The sequence below is a fragment of the Aspergillus neoniger genome (genome assembly GCF_003184625.1).
Source record: "Aspergillus neoniger CBS 115656 unplaced genomic scaffold BO87scaffold_11, whole genome shotgun sequence".
In the NCBI taxonomy this organism is placed as follows: Eukaryota; Fungi; Ascomycota; class Eurotiomycetes; order Eurotiales; family Aspergillaceae; genus Aspergillus; species Aspergillus neoniger.
Genome location: NW_020291139.1, coordinates 870,612 through 890,499, shown reverse-complemented (window position 1 = coordinate 890,499; position 19,888 = coordinate 870,612). Strand labels below are relative to the sequence as shown.

Here is a 19,888-nt window from a genome sequence, read left to right as displayed (position 1 = left end):
GTGAGTGTGGGTGGTTAGGAGCGAGTGACAGTAGATAGATAGACAGACAGACAAGGAAATGGGTGTCATGATGGACACAAATACAGACAGGCATCAGCATAAATCAGTAAGTAAGTGAGACAAAAGAGTGGTATGAGACCAACTATCGTAATCAGTTCGTTGCCTCATCGTTACATGAATCATCGCAGCGCGTTCGCATTGCATTGCATCGTTTCGAGACTACCGGTGAGATTTCCATCTCGTCGGATATTCGTCTCGTCAGGTCATTGATTGGACATGGGCATCGATGGTGCCGCGCATCCATCATATGTATGTGGATTGTCATCATCCGCCGGTAGGGATTTTGGCGGGTCGTTTTGCGTTCAGCGTCATAAACATTAGATCAATCATGGCGATCCAGTCAGTATCGTCGGACAGGGCCGTAAGGGGTGGTTTTTGGTAGATCGTAGCAAATAGCCGTACATCATTTAACGCCGTCTAGGACTTTTGGTTTTCGAACAGGAATGAGAAAATGAAAAGGATCGGGAATAACTACATGGGTCTGCGGGACCGAGGTGTAATGTCGCCATGACAGCCCAGCACACGCAATGACTCCCACACCCGTTTATAGAGTGGGGGTCGTGCCAGGGATAGGATGGCCTTGTCGGATCGCTCTTCGCGACAGAGGGTGCACACTTTCTCACGCTCCGGGGAAAGTGACTTCTTCGAGTCAGACCGGGGTCGGCGGCGTGACTTTGCTTGCATTGCAGCTGCAGTTGTTCGGTCAATGTCGATGGTGCGCGCTTGACCGCTGCCGCGTCTGGACTGCGGTGGTACAAGAGAAGTCGTGGATGGGGCAACCAGTCGCAATGTCTCAGCTGCTGGCCGCAAAGCCTCTCGTGACCGCGCCTTGACGGTTTTCCGCGCGGGAGACGGGCAGAGATCCTCTGGGGGCTGATCGGGCATGGAAGAGAACTTCTCCAAATGATTGCTGTGCTGACTGTTGGGTGTTTGCGGGGGTTGAAGCTTTGGCGCCGACTTGGCTACCCTTAGATGCACTCGACTGCGAACCTTCTTCAACTTGTCCATTGGCTTCTTGGACAGCGACTTGGGATCGACCGACTCGGTGTCCGAGTCGGATTCCCAGACTGACTGTTCGCAGTAAGCTGGTCGTGACGCTGAGGTGGATGGGCGATCACGCGCTGAGCTGGCTGTGGGGTAGCGTTCAAGCAAGGGCGACCCTGGACTGGGACTAGGTACAGGACTCGGACAATCATTTGAAGGTATGAACATTGCTTTCTCAAAATGAGTGGCGTGTGGCTCCATAGTCACGGGGTTGATGCGAGACGGGGGAGAGATCATTGACGGAGCAATAGGAGGCCGGATTGGTGGAGGGGGCCCCTTCCTGCCGTTATGGGCAATGCCATTCCGGGCTCCATTAGGTAAAGATGGCAATGGCTTCCCACGATGGGAGGGAGGATCGTGACTGTCTCCTTGGTGCATGACCAGGGTATCCGACGACGCGTTAGGCGTCGCTGTATGCGGTCGTCCTTGTCGTACAGGCGTGGAGGGCTGTGTACACAAAGTTACTTGCGACTGGTTCAAGGGAGTGGACGAGTAAGGATATACGTTGTGCCTAGGACTGGGCGGGATGGGAGGGGCGTGCACTGGCAGAGACTCTACCGCGGGGAGGGAGTTGTCAGGATAGATGGGAGCAGAGTAATTGGATGAGAAGGAGCTGCTGGGTGTCAAGTCTGGTGTAGCTTCGGTCTGCACTGAGCTGAACGAACTGTGGTCGTGATGCCCAGAGGCTGTTCCCCACGGACGGGATGATGCAACTTGCTGAAGACCAAGTTGATGTTCTAGCTCGACCACAGACAAGGTAGATCGGTTGTTGTTGGATCGCAATCTCGCAGATTCACCGCGTGCAGTGACAGCAAAGGGAATGTCTTTGGAATACACCGAGGATATCATTGAATACGGGTTACCTTCTTCACTGCCTCTCACATCGCGACTACCCGGTCGACGACTGCCCCAGGGCGAGGCGCCTCCTGGAGTATGCTCCAGGTAGAATGGATCAGGGATTGACTCGTCAACAATCTCTGGCCCTCTAACAGTATAGAATGATGATGCCCGCTTCCTAGGTGGCGTAGCTGTTGGCAAAATGCTTGCAGTCTGTGATCGGTTCCGGCAGCTGTGAAAGGCGTTGGATTCGCCGGGAGGCCGAGGATATCCGTCAGCCATGGGCTATGATTATGACGCCGGTGTGAATTTGATGTGGTGCATTCAGACACGCAGAAACTCCATCAGAAATGAAAGGGACGGATGCAGTTCATACAGGTTCAAAGGAGAGACTAGGTACAAACGAAGGAATGAGGATGGCCAGAAACGAAGAAAGGGTCAAGGGCGGAGGGGATATGTTTATACATCTCTTCCCCAAAAATAACAGTGATGCCTATCCTGGCCTAGGGCAGCCCCATTGCTGGATGGTGGCTAGGTCGGGGAGGAGCCCCGGCGCATGCCAATGCAGAAAGGCGTAAACAAAGCTCGAACGTCCGAGCGCACTGACTCTGAGGACCTATCAGACCTTACATGGTCTCCTTCGGTAGGGATGGGGATGTGCAGCAAGGCGGCAGACCATAGACGCTGGAGCAAGGGAGGCCCCGGAATCCCGATCCGCAACTTTGTTGACGCGGGGTCCTGGTTTTCTGACTCGGCATTATAACCTTGTGCAGTTTCCCTGGAGTTTCAGACTCGGCCTGAGAATGGTATAATGTCAACAATTGCTGTCTGCAGCGTTGCGATTCGAAAGCATTGCGGGCTTGTCAGCTGAGGTCCAGGGGCGTGCCTCCATTATCATCAGCTATCTACTCCCAATGTTCAGGTTTGGCAGCGCAAAAATAGGGCCTGCATGCATACAGTCGACCGGTCCTGCATGATTGTCCCGCTAGTAAGCGCGGCTAGCGATACTACAGGACCTTTCTGAATGAGGCCTGCCTTTGCTGTCAGTGCGATTTCGAGGAACCTGCGTAGACAATGTTCTGAACTATGCCGGCAATTCCAGAGCCGTGGATACAGGCTGGGGTCTGTTCCAGGAACCTGGTCTCAAAGAAAGAAGCAGAACAGAGGTGGTCGCGGATGGCAGAGGCAGGACATGCCGGACTCAACCACGGCTCTGGTGGCCGATCGGCAGCCGATCTTTGGGTCTGGCCTTGTCATCCGTGACCTCCATCTCTTTGTTGCGGGTCATTCTTCCGCTCATTAACCTCGAGCGATAATTAGACCAGACTGTCAAAGAAACTATCTTCTTAGTCGAAGTTTCCGACGTAGTTTTTCAGTGCCAAAGCTCAAGTTCTGAGCAGATCCCATCTGACGCAAATGGTTCTTGGCAATTGGCTATACAAAGATCATGCCATGACCCGCATTCCAGAATTCCAGGTTGCTGCGGATACTGCAGTTCAGGCATTGGAAGGCCGGAGTTCTTTCCGGTGTAATTGATCGATTGAGTTTAGTCGTTTTTGAAGAGGTGGTTGTCTGGGTATAAGAAGGTCTTGCCCCCCACGCATTTATTCTCCGAAACGGCTGGCTTGCCGCTCTGCTGGACTTGGTACTCAAGTCCTTGCTGTGAGGTCTGCAGAATACTGGCTCTTTTACCGCAATAGACTCCCTAGCCCCTGTCCTTGAACCAGCCAGTTTCTGAACCTGAAGTCGGTGAAAGTGGTTTCTTACGTCCGAGATTTGGGTTTGGCATAATGTGCATCTATCGGCAGCAATCGTCCTTGCAAACCGTTACCCTCACCACAAGAGTAAAACCGTTCCATAGCATGTCATTGAAAACTCAACCACGTCGTATCCTTTCTGCCTGGCTGGCAAAGCATCTTCTATCAACCCATCCATACCTTGCCCTCGTTTCGTCTAGACTGATCACTGATCGCATCATGCCCATTTGCGTTTACTTTGAGTAAGGCCACTCTGGCCTCGGGCCTGTGGCGGCTCGAGTGACTGACAGTGCGGCTTTAGGAGACTTTGTCGTACAAATTTAGCAGGCATCTAGACCGTCGGGGAAGCACGAAGTTGCATGGCCCGCATTCCCGGACCTGTGCATGACGATGCGGTTTTGCATTTACTCATGCATCTCTCCCACAACTGCTCCGCCGGTTATGCATTGGAATCATTTTTGCACACCAATTCGGTGTAGTGAGAAATGTTTTGTGTGTAGGCCATTGTAGGTGTAATAGGGCAGGTCTTTAAGCTGGCTCTGGTTTCCCCATATGGATGTTAACGCAGAAGCGCCAACGTTTCTTGCCAGTCATAATTATTGACGCCTCCCGGAATTCTTTTTGCATAGTTTACTGATGCTTCTTCACGGGTAATTCGGGATGAAGGCGTATGATCCTGACGTATCCTTGAGCAGCTAGTATTCGTTTACTTGCATGGGATCAAGCCCAGCTGACAACTTGTGCGCAGGCAATAACAGTCACTATTTGCCCTGTCCTTGGATTGTCTCTCCGCTGGACTTCTGAATCATTGCCGAAACATCATCAATTGGATGTATAAACGGATTTGAATGTTATTCAGGCATTACCGCAGCCCAAGAAAACGTTATGTAACTATTCTAGTCAAGAGTGGCTGTTTTGTTAGAGTGGTGAGACTTACTGCAAGGAATCTCGACAGGTCTGAAACCGGGTCGGACGGATTGCCTCCCTTGAACTCAATTAATACCCGACTCAGAAGGCCCTTGCCTATTGCTCGTCCTTTTGCAAAATTTAACCCTTCAGCTATAACCCCGAGTGTTCACAGGTCCAATTTCCACCAAGAGGCTCAAATTGCACCTGGACCCCACGATCAACGCCGAAATCCTGTTTTATAGAACCTATAGCCCCTCTCAACGAAGGCGCCCTGGTTCAGTAATTGCTCTGGTCTCGTAGGAAACGAGACAGAACTGATTCATCACATTTACTTACTCCCCTTCCGAGAAACCCTTTTGATATATTTTCCGTGTGGTTGTACCGCTTATTGTGCGACCGTGGAGGAATAAGCCAACGCTCCATCGTCATCACCACCGGGTCTGTGCTTTTAGATGGACCCAGAGTGGAGTTGATTCGACAGCCGGCCCTGGCCGTATCCAGGCTCTGAAAACTCTAGCACAGACCATCAAGGGGCCTCTTTCCTTCGTATGGTGCCAATCATCCTACTTTCCTTTAGGCTTCGAGATCGAGAGGCTTCTCCAGCAAGAAATGACGGCCTGAACTACCGAAAGTCTGCCAGCGACGTGATTCAGTACCTGGGCCACTGGCCAGGTACATGGCGGTGCTAGTTGGCAGCTACCTAATCATGGCGTGGAACTAAGTTGAACCCCAATCAGGAATTGCCAGCACACCCGCTAGGGATTGGGCCATTACCGCGACGAAGCTTGGACTAGCGTTGGTTTCTATATATATGTCTTTTCCGACGGGGCCATGATGCAATACATATGGAGTGGGTTTGATATCATCTTAGAGTACTGTGAAGCACAGTGTCCATTTCCAGTGGAGGGGAGAGCGAACGACCAGGAAAATCGTTCGATGGATGATTTCATTGCTATAACCCGATGAGCAACAGGGCTTCGGAAGACAAAGAGAGACATGAATTGCCTAAATAAAAACCAATTGATTCACCTTGGGTAGACAATTAGTTTGTTGTCCAAACAACGGGCCATCTGAATCATCGTAGTCTATCTGTGCGACCTTTTGTAAATTGAAGGTGGGAAGGTAAGGCGTGTGGTAGGAATTATCTTGGCCTGCAGTGTTGTGAATCACGGCCATCGGCGGGTCAACCATCCTTCTTAAGTGCCTGCGGCGAACATTCAGAGACTGAATCCGGTGCAGTTGGGGGTGGTAGTGCAGATCCAGAGAATCAGTCTTCCTCATCGATCGGGAGGGTGGATTTTTTTTTTTTTTTTGGTGCCCGGCGTGACTGACAACGCGCTCCTCATCGATTTTCCCGATCTTTTCCCGTTTCAATTTCCCTTCCTTTTCCACCCTCCGTCGCCCGCCTCACAGTTAGCTGTTGTTCATACAACTCAGACCGCTGCTACCCGGCCTTGAATCCTCCGCGGGAGCCATTGGGCTTTCTTGCTCTGCTCCATGACTGCTACGAGCCTCTAGCGGTGCTCGTTGCGGTCTGCAGGGCGCTTCCTGGTACAGGTAAGATCCCGTCGCTGCAACTGTCTTTCCCAATTTCCCAGCCATCGTAATTCTGCGACGGCGTCTCCCTATTCGACCAGCCACTGCCTTCAAATCCCCTCTCACTCTCGATTTGCGTGGCTCGCTCTGAACTGCTTCCACGCGCCCCATTACTATTCTGTCGTGTTTCGAATGAATTTACCCACTGTGCAGCATTCTTTGTGCTAACCCATCGGACATACACAGCGGCGGGTTCATCTTGTGTGCTGGATAGTGCTAGATACTGCTGGAGCTGTGCATATTTCTCCTGACACGCTGTCAAAACCCACGTCTGGTTGCAGGGCTCTCGTTCCTGGTCCCATTCTGTAGGGGCCGAATCCCAATTCGCACCCACGTTGTCGTCGCATATCCCGTTTCAGCATCCTCCATCTTCAGCGGTGTCTCATCGCAACCGCGCCGACTTTGACGAGACCTACGACGTTAACGACCCTACAACATTTACGACCCTTTCACCGCAACGCCAGCAGCAGGCTGCTTCCCGTTTCCTTCCTGACTCTACCCATCATCCGTCACTTCGACCCTCGAGCGCTTTCGGAAGCACTCGTTCATTGCGGAGAACAGCCAGACTTTCCCAGCGACCTCCGTCCGTATATGGTTCCGGAAGGCCATCCCAGGTAGAACAGACTATACCGGTGGTCGTGCGACCCGCTTCGGAACACCAAAGTGGTCTCGCTGCTCTGCGTCCAGCACTGTCTGAGGCGCAAACCGAAGAAGACGACGAAGAGGCCGACTCGGAAGAGGAATCCTCCCGGCGACCAGGTAAATCGTACTGGCCCCATAGGACAACCAGTGTCTCCCCGCGCACCGCGTCTGCTATTCTCTGGACCTTGGAGGAAGCACTTCGCAAACCAATTCCGTTTACGCTAGACTGGGAAGAAGTGAATGCGCCCATGTCTGACGTCGCGGGTGCCCCCGGTCCGTCAGGCTTTGGAGCCAATGGCCGTACTCAGAATGGATCTACTCGCGCCGCTCAAGGCCCGGTCCCTGTCAACCCACACCCTGCAAGTGGTGTGCGGACGCCCACGGATATCATGAGGCAACGCCGGGATCGAGAAGCTCGCAAGAAAGCAGAGCAGGAGGCGAGGGATCGGGAACAGAATGACATCGAGCGCAGACAGCAACAGGAGCAGAATAGGCCCGGTCAAGCTTATGCTGCTGGCGTTGCCGGTGACAGAACTTCGCAACGAAGGACGCAAATCCCAGAGCGGTCTTCCACAACGACGAAACGACCAGAGCCTCAAGCCTCTGCGTCTATCCCTGGAACTGGTGGTGCACATGGACCTCTGAGGCCGACTACCTCGGCTGGGCAGCCCAGTGCATCTCAACAGCCTCAGGCTGCCCCGCAGAGCTCTGCCGGGTGGTCCAAGCAGCCAGCTCAGTCGGCGTCTGAACAGCCAAGCTCCCAAGGCCAGCAACAATCTCGTAGAATTCCGTTCCCTCACGCCTTCGAACGATGGGAAACACTCTCATCCCATTGGGAAGGCTTGACTGGTTACTGGATTCGCAAGCTGGAGCAGAACAATGAAGCGCTCGAGCGCGATCCTCTGAATCAGCAAATGGCGCGCCAGGTGACGGACCTTTCTGCCGCTGGTGCCAATCTTTTCCATGCCGTGGTTGAGTTGCAGCGCCTGCGGGCCTCATCGGAGCGCAAGTTCCAGCGTTGGTTTTTCGATACACGTGCTGAACAAGAACGCTCAAAAGAGTTGTTAGCGGAGCTAGAGAGGCAGGTTAGGACTGAGAGACAAGCTCGGTCTGATACTCTCACTTCACTGCAGAAAGCAGAGAGCGACAAGTCACGCGCCGAAGAGCTGCTGAAAGAAATGCGCCGTGAGTTGCAAATTTCCAAAGACGAGGCCCGCCGCGCATGGGAAGAATTGGGTCGGCGCGAACAAGAAGAACGCGACCGCACTACATCCCTCCGGAATGGAGAACCTACATTAGTCGGAGGCGTACAGGTCGTACCGATGATCCCAGGCCCCGCCAGTCGGCATAATACCAATCGCCCGCCAACCCGAGAAAACCCATACGCAAGTGGTGAGAGCGCCGCGAGAACCACAGCGGTGACGGAAGGTCAATACTATGAAACTCCTGCGTCTCCAACCGGTACCGATCCTTTTGTGGAAGGGCATAGGCCCATTCAGGAACCTCCATCATCATCTCCGGAAGCTCAGAGACAATATCCTGGACATTTCTATGAACAGGGCGCCGCATATCCAGCTCGGCCAACCTCTGAGAATGATGACCGCTCCTACGGCCCCAGCGTTGCTAGTAGCGAGCAAGGAGAAGAAGAGGCCGGCAGCAGCTACCGCCGCAACCCGCAGGGCCAGTCAACTGCTTACCAGCCTGCCATGTCCGAAGCGAGCGATGAGTATGAGCATGGGTCAGTAGAGGAAGGTGGATACCCACCCAGTTCTATGCCCACAACATCCGGACCTCTATACGGAGGCTACACCCAGTCTGTCGATTATAGCGGCTCGGGATGGGGTGTAGGAACAGGTTGGGAGTCCGTAACCCCGCGCCATCGTCATCCTACGCGCCTCAGCGATGTAATCGAAGAAGAGGAACCGCGGACGACTCCCAGTCGGGCCAGCTTAGCCAGTCGAAGTGTACAGTGAAATACTCCCGACTTCCTCCGTACATACCATCTTTCAACAACCTTCGGGCACAAAAGATGCATTTGCTTCATTTTCTTTTCGTTTATACCAAGTCTCGCATTGTCTTTACACCACGAACCGTGTCAAAATACCACCTGTCGTTTTCGCTTCATCGGTTTTTCTACTTTTCTACTTTTACTGTTCCATTATATCAACCTGCGTGGCCTTGTTCCTTCGGCGACCATACTTCCCGGCGAGCAATAATTTGCATAGCAAGCATGTACGACTGGTCCCCTCGCGCAGTGCATTGGAGAGCACCGGCGTCATTGGACAGGAGGTCGGGTGTAATATTTGTAATTTTACCATTCTTAATGTCTTCTCAACCATGGATATTAAGCCCTATACGTGGGTTGCATCCAATTCTATAGATTAATGAAGAAAAGTCCTATAACCCATTAGCCCGCACCAAAATACACGTGACACGAAGTAATCCTTGTATGCCTAAGGCGCAGACACTAAACCCCATCCAGAAAACCAATCCTCCGGACCGAGCTGTCTCGAACATCCAAACCTCCGCCGCGGACTCCGAAAACCACACCTACCTCAAGGCAAGAAAATCCGTGCACCAGCCCCCCTCCCCAACCCGGGCAAACAACACCGAAAATGGCATCAACAATGAGATCCATGAGCCGGATCCTCACACGGACCTCTCGCTCCGCCCTATCCCCAATTGAACACACCGCCGCAAAGACGACCGGTCTCTTCTCCGCGCAACTCAGAGCAGCAACCAACATCAACAGCTGCAGCAGCAGCAGCAGCAGCAGCAGCAACAATGCAGGACTACTACTCCGCCGCTCTTTTTCGACCTCTCCGCCTTGCCTTCGCGCGCGCACAATGGGCCAATTGAAGGCGCGGAACTCGACGGGCCCGTTCTCGTGGAAGGCGGCGCTGCTGTTCGTTTTGACGGGCGGTGGTATGATTATTTACTTCCGGGTTGAGAAGGAGAGGTTGGAGAGGAAGCGCATTGCGGAGATGAGTAAGGGGGTTGGGAAGCCGAAGGTGGGAGGTCCGTTTACGTTGAAGGATTTGGATGGGAAGGAGTTTACGGCGGAGGATTTGAAGGGGAGGTATAGTTTTGTGAGTATCTCTTTTTCTTTTTTTCCTATGGCTTGGTTGGTCCATGAAGGGGATTGAGGCTAATTGTGTATTGTGTGTTTGGGGGTAGGTTTACTTCGGGTTTACTCATTGTCCCGATATTTGTCCTGATGAGTTGGACAAGATGGCCGAGATTATTGACAAGGTGAAGGAGGCTACGAAGGGCGAGAATGTTTTCTTGCCTGTGTTTATTACTTGTGACCCTGCCAGAGATACGCCTGAGGTGCTGCGCACTTATTTGAAGGAGTTCCATCCTGGTATTATTGGGTTGACGGGAACGTATGATGAGGTTAAGCATGTTTGCAAGCAGTATCGGGTGTACTTCAGTACCCCGAGGGATATTAAGCCTGGGGAGGATTATTTGGTCGATCATAGTATCTATTTCTATCTGATGGGTATGTTCCTTTTTCCTTTTTTAGGGGGGGTTGCTTGAGCTGAAGCTGACTTTGTTTGTTTGACAGATCCCGATAACGACTTTGTCGAGTGCATCGGTCGTCAGGATACGCCTGAGTCGGCCACGAGGACGATCATGGAACATATCAATGACTGGAAGCGGGAGGGCAAGCCCCTTAAGAAGGACTAAGTGGTGATGGTCTCTGCCTGCCTCGATGTGTATCATAGACAATACCCTACTCTGTGACTGTAAAATAAGACTGTCAATTAGCATTCTCCACCCGTCACCTATCATTGCCATGACCACTCACCTACCGACTTATATCCCATTTCACCCCTGCAATAACTTCCCCTCCGCATCCCGATCCCTATTCGCCCTCCACTCCCCCTGCCCATCCACAAACACCTCTTTCTTCCATATCTCCGCTTTCTCCTTACACAGCTCCAACACCTCCTCGCCAGCCCTCCACGCCGCGCCGCGATGTCCCGCACTAACCGCAATCACGATACTGCTCTCCCCAATCGGCACGTCTCCGAGCCGGTGCCCGATCACAACACCGAGCAGCTCATGTTTCGTCACCGCGTCCTCCGCGATCTTGGATAATGTCTTCAGCGCGAGAGGCGGGTATGCGGTGTAGCTTAGTTGTGCGACGGGGCGGTCTTCGAAGGAGTTGCGTGTCGTGCCGAGGAAGAGCACATTTGCGCCGGCGTTGGGGGAGGAGATCTTGGATAGTGCGCTTGTGGGATCGAGGGGGTGGTAGGTTAGCGTGATGTGGGTGTTCAGGGTGGGGTTTGTGGTTGTGCGGGGGTAGGTTTGGGGGTCGAGGTGGGGTGGTATTTGGTCGGTTTGGGTGGTTGGTGTTGTGGAGGACATTGTGGGTGTTGTTTGGTATAAATGCGAGGGGTTATTGTGTGGATGTATTGAGAGCGGTGGGCTCCAGTTGTGACTGTATTATTCCGCTTGTGGGGAGCGAATGTTGTTTACGAGGTGGATGCTGACTTGAGGGATATAATGAAGAAGGTTAGCGTAAGTTGGTACGGCCAATGCGGTGAGACTCAGGAAAGGGCGCTTGGAATGCCATACAGAACGAGAATGTAAATGCGAAATGTGCCAGCAACTTTGGGATGTTAGATAGCGGCGTGCCTTATCTCCCACCGAAGATGCTGCGGGGAGCAGGTCCCTGATGGAAGGCGGTGAACACAGCTCGGCTTTACAGGCGCAAACGGGCTATGGAAGCGGTTAGCGGCGGTCGGACATAACGTTTTCTCATTATTTAATGCCGGCAGAATGCATAATATGTAATTGAATCAGATAAGCTCCGTCTACTACATCCATTCATTCGATTCCCCACATTATTTCATCATATATCAGCTTATCCTTGAGCACTGTCCTCCACACTGTCGTGATTGCATCCAAACCCGGATAGGAGGAGATCTGTCGGGGACGACAGAGCTGCTGTCAATCTCAGCCCGCTGTCATTTAGACGTGGTTGACGGTTGAGTGCATCGACTGCCCGACTTGCAGTCAAGTAACATTGTCCGTGCCAAGGAATCCTCTGAAATAGGGATTAACATGCTAGGCTGCTCTTCTGGGCTAGAGGGACAATAATCCAGGGCATGCCCTGCTCCGCGGTCTAGCAAACAGGGACGGAGCTAAGCTTTCAGCCGGCTTGACCGCGTCATCAAATGCGGGGGCAAGCCTTTCCTGTCGCAGGTCCATTCATTACTTTGCAGGCCGCAGTGCAAATAGGAAGGCGAAAGTAGACTATCCCCCGATGTCGGGCACGGCCCAATAGGGTCAATGCTTATCTTCTGCAACTCGTCTGTTCCCTTGCTGGTGGAGATGAAACAAGCACGCGGAGCCGTCCCGCACTACAGGGTGAGCATGTCCCGATCAACCTCACACGTTCAAAATACTGTCAGACCTTTTATAATCCACTTTCATGCCTTCAAAGGTGGGATAATATATCTTGATCAACTGGCATCTGATCCGAACAGTGCTTGCCATGCAAAGGGGGTATGCAAAGTGCAGCCAGGACGAAAGGCGAGTAAGACGTGTACGGGGATAATGTCGGACTTCGCACCATCTCCGTTATCCGATGTCCGTAGGCACACCCGTTCTTCCCACATGAAAGGAAGACATTACGGAGCGAAGCTCAATCTTGGGGAAAAGTGGGGAAAGGGAAAAGTAGATCTCAGAGCGACTGGAGTTGAGAAACGAGGGGCGTGAAGAGCAATGAGGAATATAAAATAAGCTTGCATCACCCCGACCAATTTCAACTGACAATCAGATTTCAACCATCGTGATCCAAAGCAATGAAGCTCCTCATCTGGGGCTCCTTGCTGGCCAGTGCCGCATATGGCCGCGTTATAGGCACGCCGACCCAGTCAAGAAGCACATTGAGCTCGTCAGTCGCTCCAGTGCAGTCACCCACCGTCTATATTGACACATACGAGAGCACGGTGCAGGGCAATAGATCACAATGCATCTCTTCGGTCTACAACCTCAAGGCAATCCCCTTTGCCGCCGCCCCGACTGGAGCTTATCGTTGGCGTCATCCGCAGCATGTCAGCGGATGGACGGGCGTCCGTGACGCTACCGAGTTTGCCCCGGATTGTCCCCAGCCCGGGTCGAGCTATTATAGCGAGGACTGCTTGTATCTCAACATCTGGACTCCCGATACGGCCACCCTAAACGACGTGCAGAATAACACGGAAACCAGGATCGGTGTGGTACCTGCCTCGTCCAGCAGCAAGCTTCCAGTCTATGTCTGGTTCTACGGGGGCCGCTTTGGCTCGGGATCGAGCAGCCAGGCCCTGTACGATGGGGCCGGTCTAGCCGCCAAGGGGGTCGTGGTTGTGACCGTCAATTATCGACTGGGCGCGCTGGGCTTTTTAGCCCACCCGGAACTCAGTCAGAACTCGTCTAGCGGTACCTCAGGCAATTACGGCTTAGTTGACCAGCAGGCGGCGCTGCATTGAACGAACGAGAACATCGCCGCCTTCGGGGGCGATCCAACCCGCATTACTATTGGTGGCCAGTCAGCAGGCGCCGCTGCTGTGCTCGATCATCTGAACAGTCCACTTGCGGACGGGCTTTTCGAGCAGGTGATTGCCGAGAGCGGAGCTCATTACCCTTCCGATCCCCTAATCGGGAGTGTGGCCGAGGGATACCGCCGTCTCGCCGTCGCGGAGGCGCAGGGGACTGCGTATTTCAACAGCCTCAATCTCTCAGGGATTGCCGGGGCCCGTGCCGCTCCAGTCGAGGTCTTCCTGGCCGGCGCCGATGCGAGTGACGTTACTTACGTGAATACGGTCTTTGCCAACAACTCGGTCTATATGGAGCCCCCGCTGTTCCGTCCCGTCCTGGACGGCTACGTACTGCCGGCTACCTACCAGGAGATGCTGCAGCAGGGCAATTATACCATCGCCGCGGTTCTGACTGGCGGAAACCGAGATGAAAATGGTGCGACCCCGAATCCCGGGATGACGGTCGAGAGCTATACGCGCCAGAATCAGTACGAGTTTGGCAGCGTCGGCCTGGCCGCTGAGTTCTTCCAACTATATCCTGCAGGGAACAGTAACAGCAGCGCCGATGCCGCCAGCAATACCTTCTATCAGGACCAGACCCGCATCTCCCTTTGGGAGTGGGCCAATGAGTATCAAGCCGGAGTCGCGCGCAACACCTCGGGCAACAGCACTGTCAGCACTTACACCTACTACTGGACCCATGCCCCCCCAGGCCAGGATGAGGGCGCGTACCACATGAGTGAAATTAACTATGCGTTCAACAACTTGTATGCGACTGACAAGCCTTGGAAGCCTGAGGACTATGCAATCGCCGACCGGCTGTCCGACTATTGGGTAAACTTTCTGCGCTCTGGGAATCCCAATGGCCCGGGGCTGCCCAACTGGCCGGCCAACGATGCTGCTGAGCCAGTGGTGATGGAATTAGGCGATGCGTGGGAGCCAGTCTTGGTGGCTTCAGCCGAGAAGCAGTCTTTCATGAACAAGTGGTTCAGTAATTGGCCGGTGTACTGAGCGAGCTAAGCTGGGGTCAAGACTCGGATCTGCTGCAATGGTATATGAGCGGGGCTCCGGACTTGATCGTTACATACTTGTTAGGCGAAAATGATATGATAGGGTTTGAGGGAATCTTTCATCAAATATATATTTTACGTTCACGGGAAGAGGCCTTGTGGATTGCTCCAAATTTCCTCGTAAGAGTGAAACTAGTTTGAGATGAAAAGGTATACATAGGAATCAGAGGTAGTGGATACTTGCATGTCACCTAAGGCGAGAATTCAGCGTATAATTTATCATCTTTGTCGTCTTTTGCTGCAGCGACCCTGACATACGCTTCTGGTGGCCCGTCAGGAACATCTTTAATCCGCACCTGTGCAGTAAGCTCACCGGGACTAGTAAGCCTCGGTTAGTCTACCAGAACGGCAGCCAACGGCGCGATCTTGCGTCAACTAATTACTATGTCCATTTTACTATATCCATTGAACACTGGATATTCCAATCTGCGACAAACTCTACGTTCTACTTGTTAATCCGAATTGCTTGTATATAAGGTCTTGCGCTCCGGTTTGAGTCCATTATAATCACTAAAAGTTGAGGAGAGATGAACAAAACACAATCATCTACAACCAACATCGTCCGGCGAGCTAAAGTGAGTTCGTTCAATCTCAAACTATATAGTAACCAGCTAATTGGTACACCTAAGGCGTGTAATACCTGTCGGCGTAAAAAGGTCAAATGTGATGGAAAGCGACCTATTTGTTCACCTTGCCACGCATTCAATCTATCTTGCGGGTATCAAGATGTCATGGACCGCCGGAAACGCGAGAGTCGGTAAGTGCTAGGCTCTCCTACCCAAGAAATAGCTACCATTCATAGCAGATGACTGATGGGCGTAGGACATATGTTGAACGGCTAGAGAAGCGAATTGAAAAAATGCAGGAGCAATTAGAGAGTTTGACTAGTTCTGGAACTCAAGGCCAGCGAGGCGTGGAGAAAGAGAATACCCGACGTTCAACTTCGCCGGGCTCGTCAGTCGAGAGCAGTACCAATTACCGGGAGCCAGAAGACCCGACAGACGGAGACAACATCCCTGGAATGTCTCAGGTACCATCTGACAAGGGTCCTCACCCTCCCGCCGAGAACGATCAATCTATAGTCATCGACGCACAGGACGGGAAAATGCGCTATTTTGGTAGGTCGCATCATCGTCATCTGAATTTCGCCCCAGTTATTGATCGAGATTAGGGGCTTCGTCCGCATTTTCTGCACTAACAAATGCCGAATTAAATGGGCTAGAGGCACAGCCGGATATTGGGGTTTGGCGACGCGCACCTCAAAGAAGTGCTAATCCATGGCAACTTTCCAGCTGGGTTCCTCAAATTCTTCAAGATGGCCTTGAACGGCGCATTTTCGAACCTCTACCATGTAAGGACACAACTGTCCAACTAATGCGAGAGTACTTTGCAACCTTTAACCAAGCAATTCCTCTTTTTGAGGAGGGCTCGTTCATGAGGTCCGTCGACAGACAATACTCATGGAACCCCGATAATAGTGCATCATGGTGGATCTCTCTCAACATTGCTCTGGCCATATCATACAGAGAAAGGGCGCATGCTTCTTCTGATCCTAGTGACAAGTGGAAAAAGTCGTTGGGACATGTTAAGAATGCCCTGAACGCTGTAGTTGACGTCTTCCTTCAAAACACTGACATTGCCGCCGTGCAGGGCCTCTTAGGTCTGGCGCTTTACTTTCAGGGTACACCTAACCCCCAAGCCCTTTTTATGTTCGCGGCTGCAGCAATGCGTCTGGCCCAGTCAATAGGACTGCATAGAGACAACGGCGCTGGAGCTTCACCCGAGGCGGAGCACAGGCGAAGAATGTACTGGATCGCTTTCATACTTGACTCAGACATTTCCATCAGGGTGGGCCGCCCGCCGGTCCAGGATATCGAAGACTATGATACAAATTTACCGACAGAGAATCCACCTGACGGCAGAGGCATACTAACGATTGACGGTACTAGAATGAATTACTTCCGTCTCCTTGCTCAACTAGCTCAGATTCAGCGGCTTGTTTATAGGAAGCTTTACACGGTGACTATTCGTCGAGAATCGAGTGATGATGTTATTGAGAGAATAAAGTCTTGTGAAGACGCGCTGTTGAGCTGGAAGAAGACCTTACATTCGAGGCTTCAACCCCAGCGCAGATTGTATTGTAAACCAACTTATTTCCTGCAACATGTCCTTCGATTGCATTTCGCATATAACTGCTGTTACTCAAACCTTTATCAGGTGTGTGTGTTTCAAGCAAACGCTATCGGGCGGTCTAGGCATGGAACGGACGAGGATATTGCGCCAATTATTTCACGCTCACTCGACGCAGCACGTTCTGCATTGGCTCTACTATCACATGTACCTTCGCTCGGCTCTACCTACAAGTGGTGAGTACTTATCGACGTCTCCAAAGGGCCTACGCTAACCTTGATCTCTGAAGGAACATCATTTACTTTCCAGCGGCAGCATGTGTCCCTCTTGCCTTAAGGATACTCGCACAACCTACACATTCAGATGCTGGGGACGATCTTTCAATGGTCCAGAATGTGGTTAAACTTCTCACATGTACTTCTTCCGAGGAGCCTCATACATATATCGACTTTGTATTGGGCATGTGCTCTGACTTAGAACGTTCTGCCAGGCGGGCCTTCTTGACGGCGCAACCTGCCCGCCACCACCATCCAGCAACTATGCAGAATAACGAAAATGACAGGCCTAGTCTATCTAGCCCTGGGATCAATCAAAATACAGCCCCCAATCTTTCCGACGCGTTACCGACTCCTTTTGGTAGCGCTTCTGCGGCAAATATGGGAAGCGCACAGTTTACGAATGTGATGCCGCAGGGGCCCTACCCAGATATTGGTTTTCTGGGGCCTTTCAACGAAGTTGATCAGGCGACTAACTGGCAGTGGTCCCTACCGCCATTTTGGAACTGGCAGGATCTTGTTTCAGGTGCGCCTTCGTTTCCAGTCGTTCCGGGAGTGGATATACCGGAGGCCAATATGCCAGATACTTGAGACATGATTGCTTGACTCAGAAAACTATATACAAATCTCCATACCCCGAATTTTTTTAAAGCCAACTGATGTCCCTACCATGATGGCAGTGCGGGACAGGAGGAGAAGTCCATCTTGGCGTCGACTCCTCAAGACCTAATTTTGCAACAGGCTTCAAGAGAGTCTGGCGGCCCCAGGGTCCTGGCTCCTTGAATGTCGTCATGAACCTCGAGTCCTCATCCAAGTCATGAGGCAAACCTCTTTTCCAACCATCAATGACTGGGATCAGGACTTCGGAAACGTATTGATCAGGAGTAATCTCCTTGAACCCAAATCGCTCGACTGTGTCTCGTACCACCTCAGGGGGGTATAATCCTATTTCCTTCTCCAATGCAACTGCATCAGCAGCAACCAAGGAGCTAGTGATGTGATATGAGCCGCCTTCAACTGCCCGTCTCTTTACCGCAATCATGGCACCAACCGCACCGACAATGCCCGTTATCATATCAGACACAGGGAGTGGTGGCAATACACTCTTTCCTTCCTCATAGCCTTGTGATCGACCCATTACATATTCGCTTCCAGATGCCGCATCCCCAATTTGTTGCCAACCAGGACGCTCATGGAATGGGCCATCTGGACCGTAACAGTTCTCGTCGACGTAGATGATTCCCTTATTCCTTTTAGCTGCTATCTCCAGCATGTTGCGGAGCCCCAGTCCTTTCCGCTCCAGGGAACCCATTCTGAACCCTTGGATGAAAACATCAACATCTGCAAGCAGTTCTTGCAGTCGTTCTATGTCTTCCGGCTTAGTGATGTCGAGGTCAATTGTCCGCTTTCCCGCATTCAGTGTGAGCTGGAGTGCCTAGAACCCAAGAATTGTTAGTAGGCTTTTACGCGACACTGGATCAAGGCAAAACATACGTTAAGGTCAACTAGTCTGCTACAATTCACACGGATCACGTCCGCCCCGTAGGATGCCAAGGTTACGCCGATCTGCGGCCCAGCAATGATACGAACCATCTCCAGGACCTTAATTCCAGCAAGTGGCCGCTTGTCAGATAGACCCTTGACTAGAGGGATTGGAGGTGTAGGCTTTGCATATGTCTCGGCCGTCACATTGACCAAGGGGTGTCTGGACAGGCGTTTACCAAACTCCGTCTTCCTCCAGCCCTCCGGAGAGTAGCAGATGCTTCCACACAGACCATGACGCACATTGTGCATTTCAAGCTCATCGGGCGACCACTTGATGATATGCCCTTGGATATAGTCATAGTATTGTTGGGATGTGCTGAAAGTCACATCTGGGTTGATTCCCATTGTCCGAAGAGCAGCGTTTGCGTCGAGTGAACCATGAAGCTGGTACCACACTTTGGGATCTTTCGTTTGGTAAATAGCAGTTGCCCGGCTGGCTATTCCTTTGCCGAAGCCTTGTTCATAATTCTGTTCGAAGAGTGAATTCAACTTCCCCGACCGTGCCAGGGCGGATACATCGGAACCATTGATGTACGTGGTGAATACAGATCCGAGCCAAATGCCTGCATGGTCGGTATTGACTGTCACACTATTCTCCGTCGCGGGCTTTCCATCACGCAGTTCGAGAAGCTCATTGGCCACCACTCCTCCCATGGCATGAAGCGCAGCTGCCATGACGGGTGATTTGATCGGACCTTGAACCATAGGCTCAGGTCGTCCTTCGAAGTGGACGGTATCCCATAGTGCTTTGTTCTGGGTAAATCCAGGGGTTCTAGAGGCGAGAAGCTCAAACACCCGACGAGCGTCTACAGGCACTGGAAGCACAGTCTTGTCGATGAAAGTGCCAGGTCCGTAGACCTCCGTACCGGGAAAAGTTTCGTGGGCCAGTGTCATTGTTGGTTAGAGTTATGTCAGTACCATCAAAGAATGGGAGAAGAAGTAGACGGAATATTCAGTTCAGGGTAGAATGAAGAAGATAACCCAGCGACGCGACACTACCCCTTGCGTTAGCTGTCATATTCTCATAGGAGACAAAGAAAGGGCCCGGACATTCTGGCTCCACGGCCCGCGGGGTTCCAAGTCCGGGGTCCACGGCACAGCTACCAACAAACTGGAAATGATCTACTAACCCATGACGTTTAACTATAAGGGGTTTTGATTGACTAATGAACACATGGTTCACTATAATGCTGCATAACTTGGATGCACTGGGGATAAATCGTTCCATATCCTGTGAGGGGTCTTGCCACGGGCCACGGGGACACAAAGGATGAAAGTCAATCATAGCCTTTTAGGGATACAGACACCACGAAGCAAGGGGATGCTATTGGTCCACTGGGATCGAAGGGTCCATGCTCAACATCCTTGACCCAGGAGCTGCTCACTATTCGACGACGCAATTCTTTGTCCAATTACCTGAATATCCGAACGATGGCCGAGGTACGGGAACTTGGTATATAAGGCGTGGTTCATGTATACCAAGAAATGCGGGG

At 52.1% G+C, this 19,888-nt stretch overlaps 7 protein-coding genes across 7 annotated transcripts; 4 read left to right on the top strand and 3 right to left on the bottom strand.

Moving 5' to 3' along the window:
* Window positions 1-486: 486 nt before the first annotated feature.
* BO87DRAFT_25889 (uncharacterized protein) lies at window positions 487-2,515 on the bottom strand. The gene has a single exon (XM_025618874.1). It carries the CDS (start codon window positions 2,221-2,223, stop codon window positions 532-534), a length of 1,692 nt encoding a protein of 563 aa, XP_025481349.1. The 5' UTR covers window positions 2,224-2,515; the 3' UTR covers window positions 487-531.
* A 2,937-nt stretch (window positions 2,516-5,452) lies between these two features.
* BO87DRAFT_385538 (uncharacterized protein) lies at window positions 5,453-8,818 on the top strand (the record flags this gene model as incomplete). The annotated part of the gene is made up of 4 exons (XM_025624727.1): window positions 5,453-5,457; window positions 5,722-5,729; window positions 6,126-6,164; window positions 6,513-8,818. The coding sequence occupies 4 exons, from the start codon at window positions 5,453-5,455 to the stop codon at window positions 8,816-8,818; spliced, it is 2,358 nt and encodes a 785-aa protein (XP_025481348.1).
* A 558-nt stretch (window positions 8,819-9,376) lies between these two features.
* On the top strand, window positions 9,377-10,843 carry BO87DRAFT_332087 (SCO family protein). The gene is made up of 3 exons (XM_025620357.1): window positions 9,377-9,934; window positions 10,023-10,347; window positions 10,414-10,843. The coding sequence occupies exons 1-3, from the start codon at window positions 9,461-9,463 to the stop codon at window positions 10,533-10,535; spliced, it is 921 nt and encodes a 306-aa protein (XP_025481347.1). The 5' UTR covers window positions 9,377-9,460; the 3' UTR covers window positions 10,536-10,843.
* Window positions 10,557-11,440, bottom strand: BO87DRAFT_375469 (molybdopterin synthase catalytic subunit). Its single transcript, XM_025623048.1, has 2 exons — window positions 10,657-11,440; window positions 10,557-10,592 (listed from the first exon to the last, which is right to left on the bottom strand). Exon 1 carries the CDS (start codon window positions 11,217-11,219, stop codon window positions 10,677-10,679), a length of 543 nt encoding a protein of 180 aa, XP_025481346.1. The 5' UTR covers window positions 11,220-11,440; the 3' UTR covers window positions 10,557-10,592; window positions 10,657-10,676.
* Window positions 11,441-12,661: 1,221 nt separating this feature from the next.
* BO87DRAFT_405823 (carboxylesterase/lipase family protein) lies at window positions 12,662-14,473 on the top strand (the record flags this gene model as incomplete). Its single annotated transcript, XM_025625959.1, has 2 exons — window positions 12,662-13,300; window positions 13,337-14,473. The coding sequence occupies 2 exons, from the start codon at window positions 12,662-12,664 to the stop codon at window positions 14,384-14,386; spliced, it is 1,689 nt and encodes a 562-aa protein (XP_025481345.1). The 3' UTR covers window positions 14,387-14,473.
* A 377-nt stretch (window positions 14,474-14,850) lies between these two features.
* On the top strand, window positions 14,851-17,441 carry BO87DRAFT_433727 (uncharacterized protein; the record flags this gene model as incomplete). The annotated part of the gene is made up of 6 exons (XM_025627676.1): window positions 14,851-15,020; window positions 15,075-15,202; window positions 15,268-15,563; window positions 15,617-16,662; window positions 16,754-16,811; window positions 16,891-17,441. The coding sequence occupies exons 1-6, from the start codon at window positions 14,973-14,975 to the stop codon at window positions 17,439-17,441; spliced, it is 2,127 nt and encodes a 708-aa protein (XP_025481344.1). The 5' UTR covers window positions 14,851-14,972.
* A 54-nt stretch (window positions 17,442-17,495) lies between these two features.
* BO87DRAFT_375467 (CoA-transferase family III) lies at window positions 17,496-19,371 on the bottom strand (the record flags this gene model as incomplete). The annotated part of the gene is made up of 2 exons (XM_025623047.1): window positions 18,345-19,371; window positions 17,496-18,285 (listed from the first exon to the last, which is right to left on the bottom strand). Exons 1-2 carry the CDS (start codon window positions 19,287-19,289, stop codon window positions 17,497-17,499), a joined length of 1,734 nt encoding a protein of 577 aa, XP_025481343.1. The 5' UTR covers window positions 19,290-19,371.
* Window positions 19,372-19,888: the final 517 nt, after the last annotated feature.

What these genes read in the sequence shown, in the direction of transcription:
- BO87DRAFT_25889 (XM_025618874.1), bottom strand. Translation starts at nt 2,223, where the DNA reads ATGGCTGACGGATATCCTCGGCCTCCCGGCGAATCCAACGCCTTTCAC.
- BO87DRAFT_332087 (XM_025620357.1), top strand. Translation starts at nt 9,461, where the DNA reads ATGGCATCAACAATGAGATCCATGAGCCGGATCCTCACACGGACCTCT. An exon ending in TGAAGGGGAGGTATAGTTTT is followed by an intron (nt 9,935 to 10,022) that starts GTGAGTATCTCT and finishes GTTTGGGGGTAG; the next exon opens with GTTTACTTCGGGTTTACTCA. An exon ending in TATCTATTTCTATCTGATGG is followed by an intron (nt 10,348 to 10,413) that starts GTATGTTCCTTT and finishes TTTGTTTGACAG; the next exon opens with ATCCCGATAACGACTTTGTC.
- BO87DRAFT_375469 (XM_025623048.1), bottom strand. Translation starts at nt 11,219, where the DNA reads ATGTCCTCCACAACACCAACCACCCAAACCGACCAAATACCACCCCAC.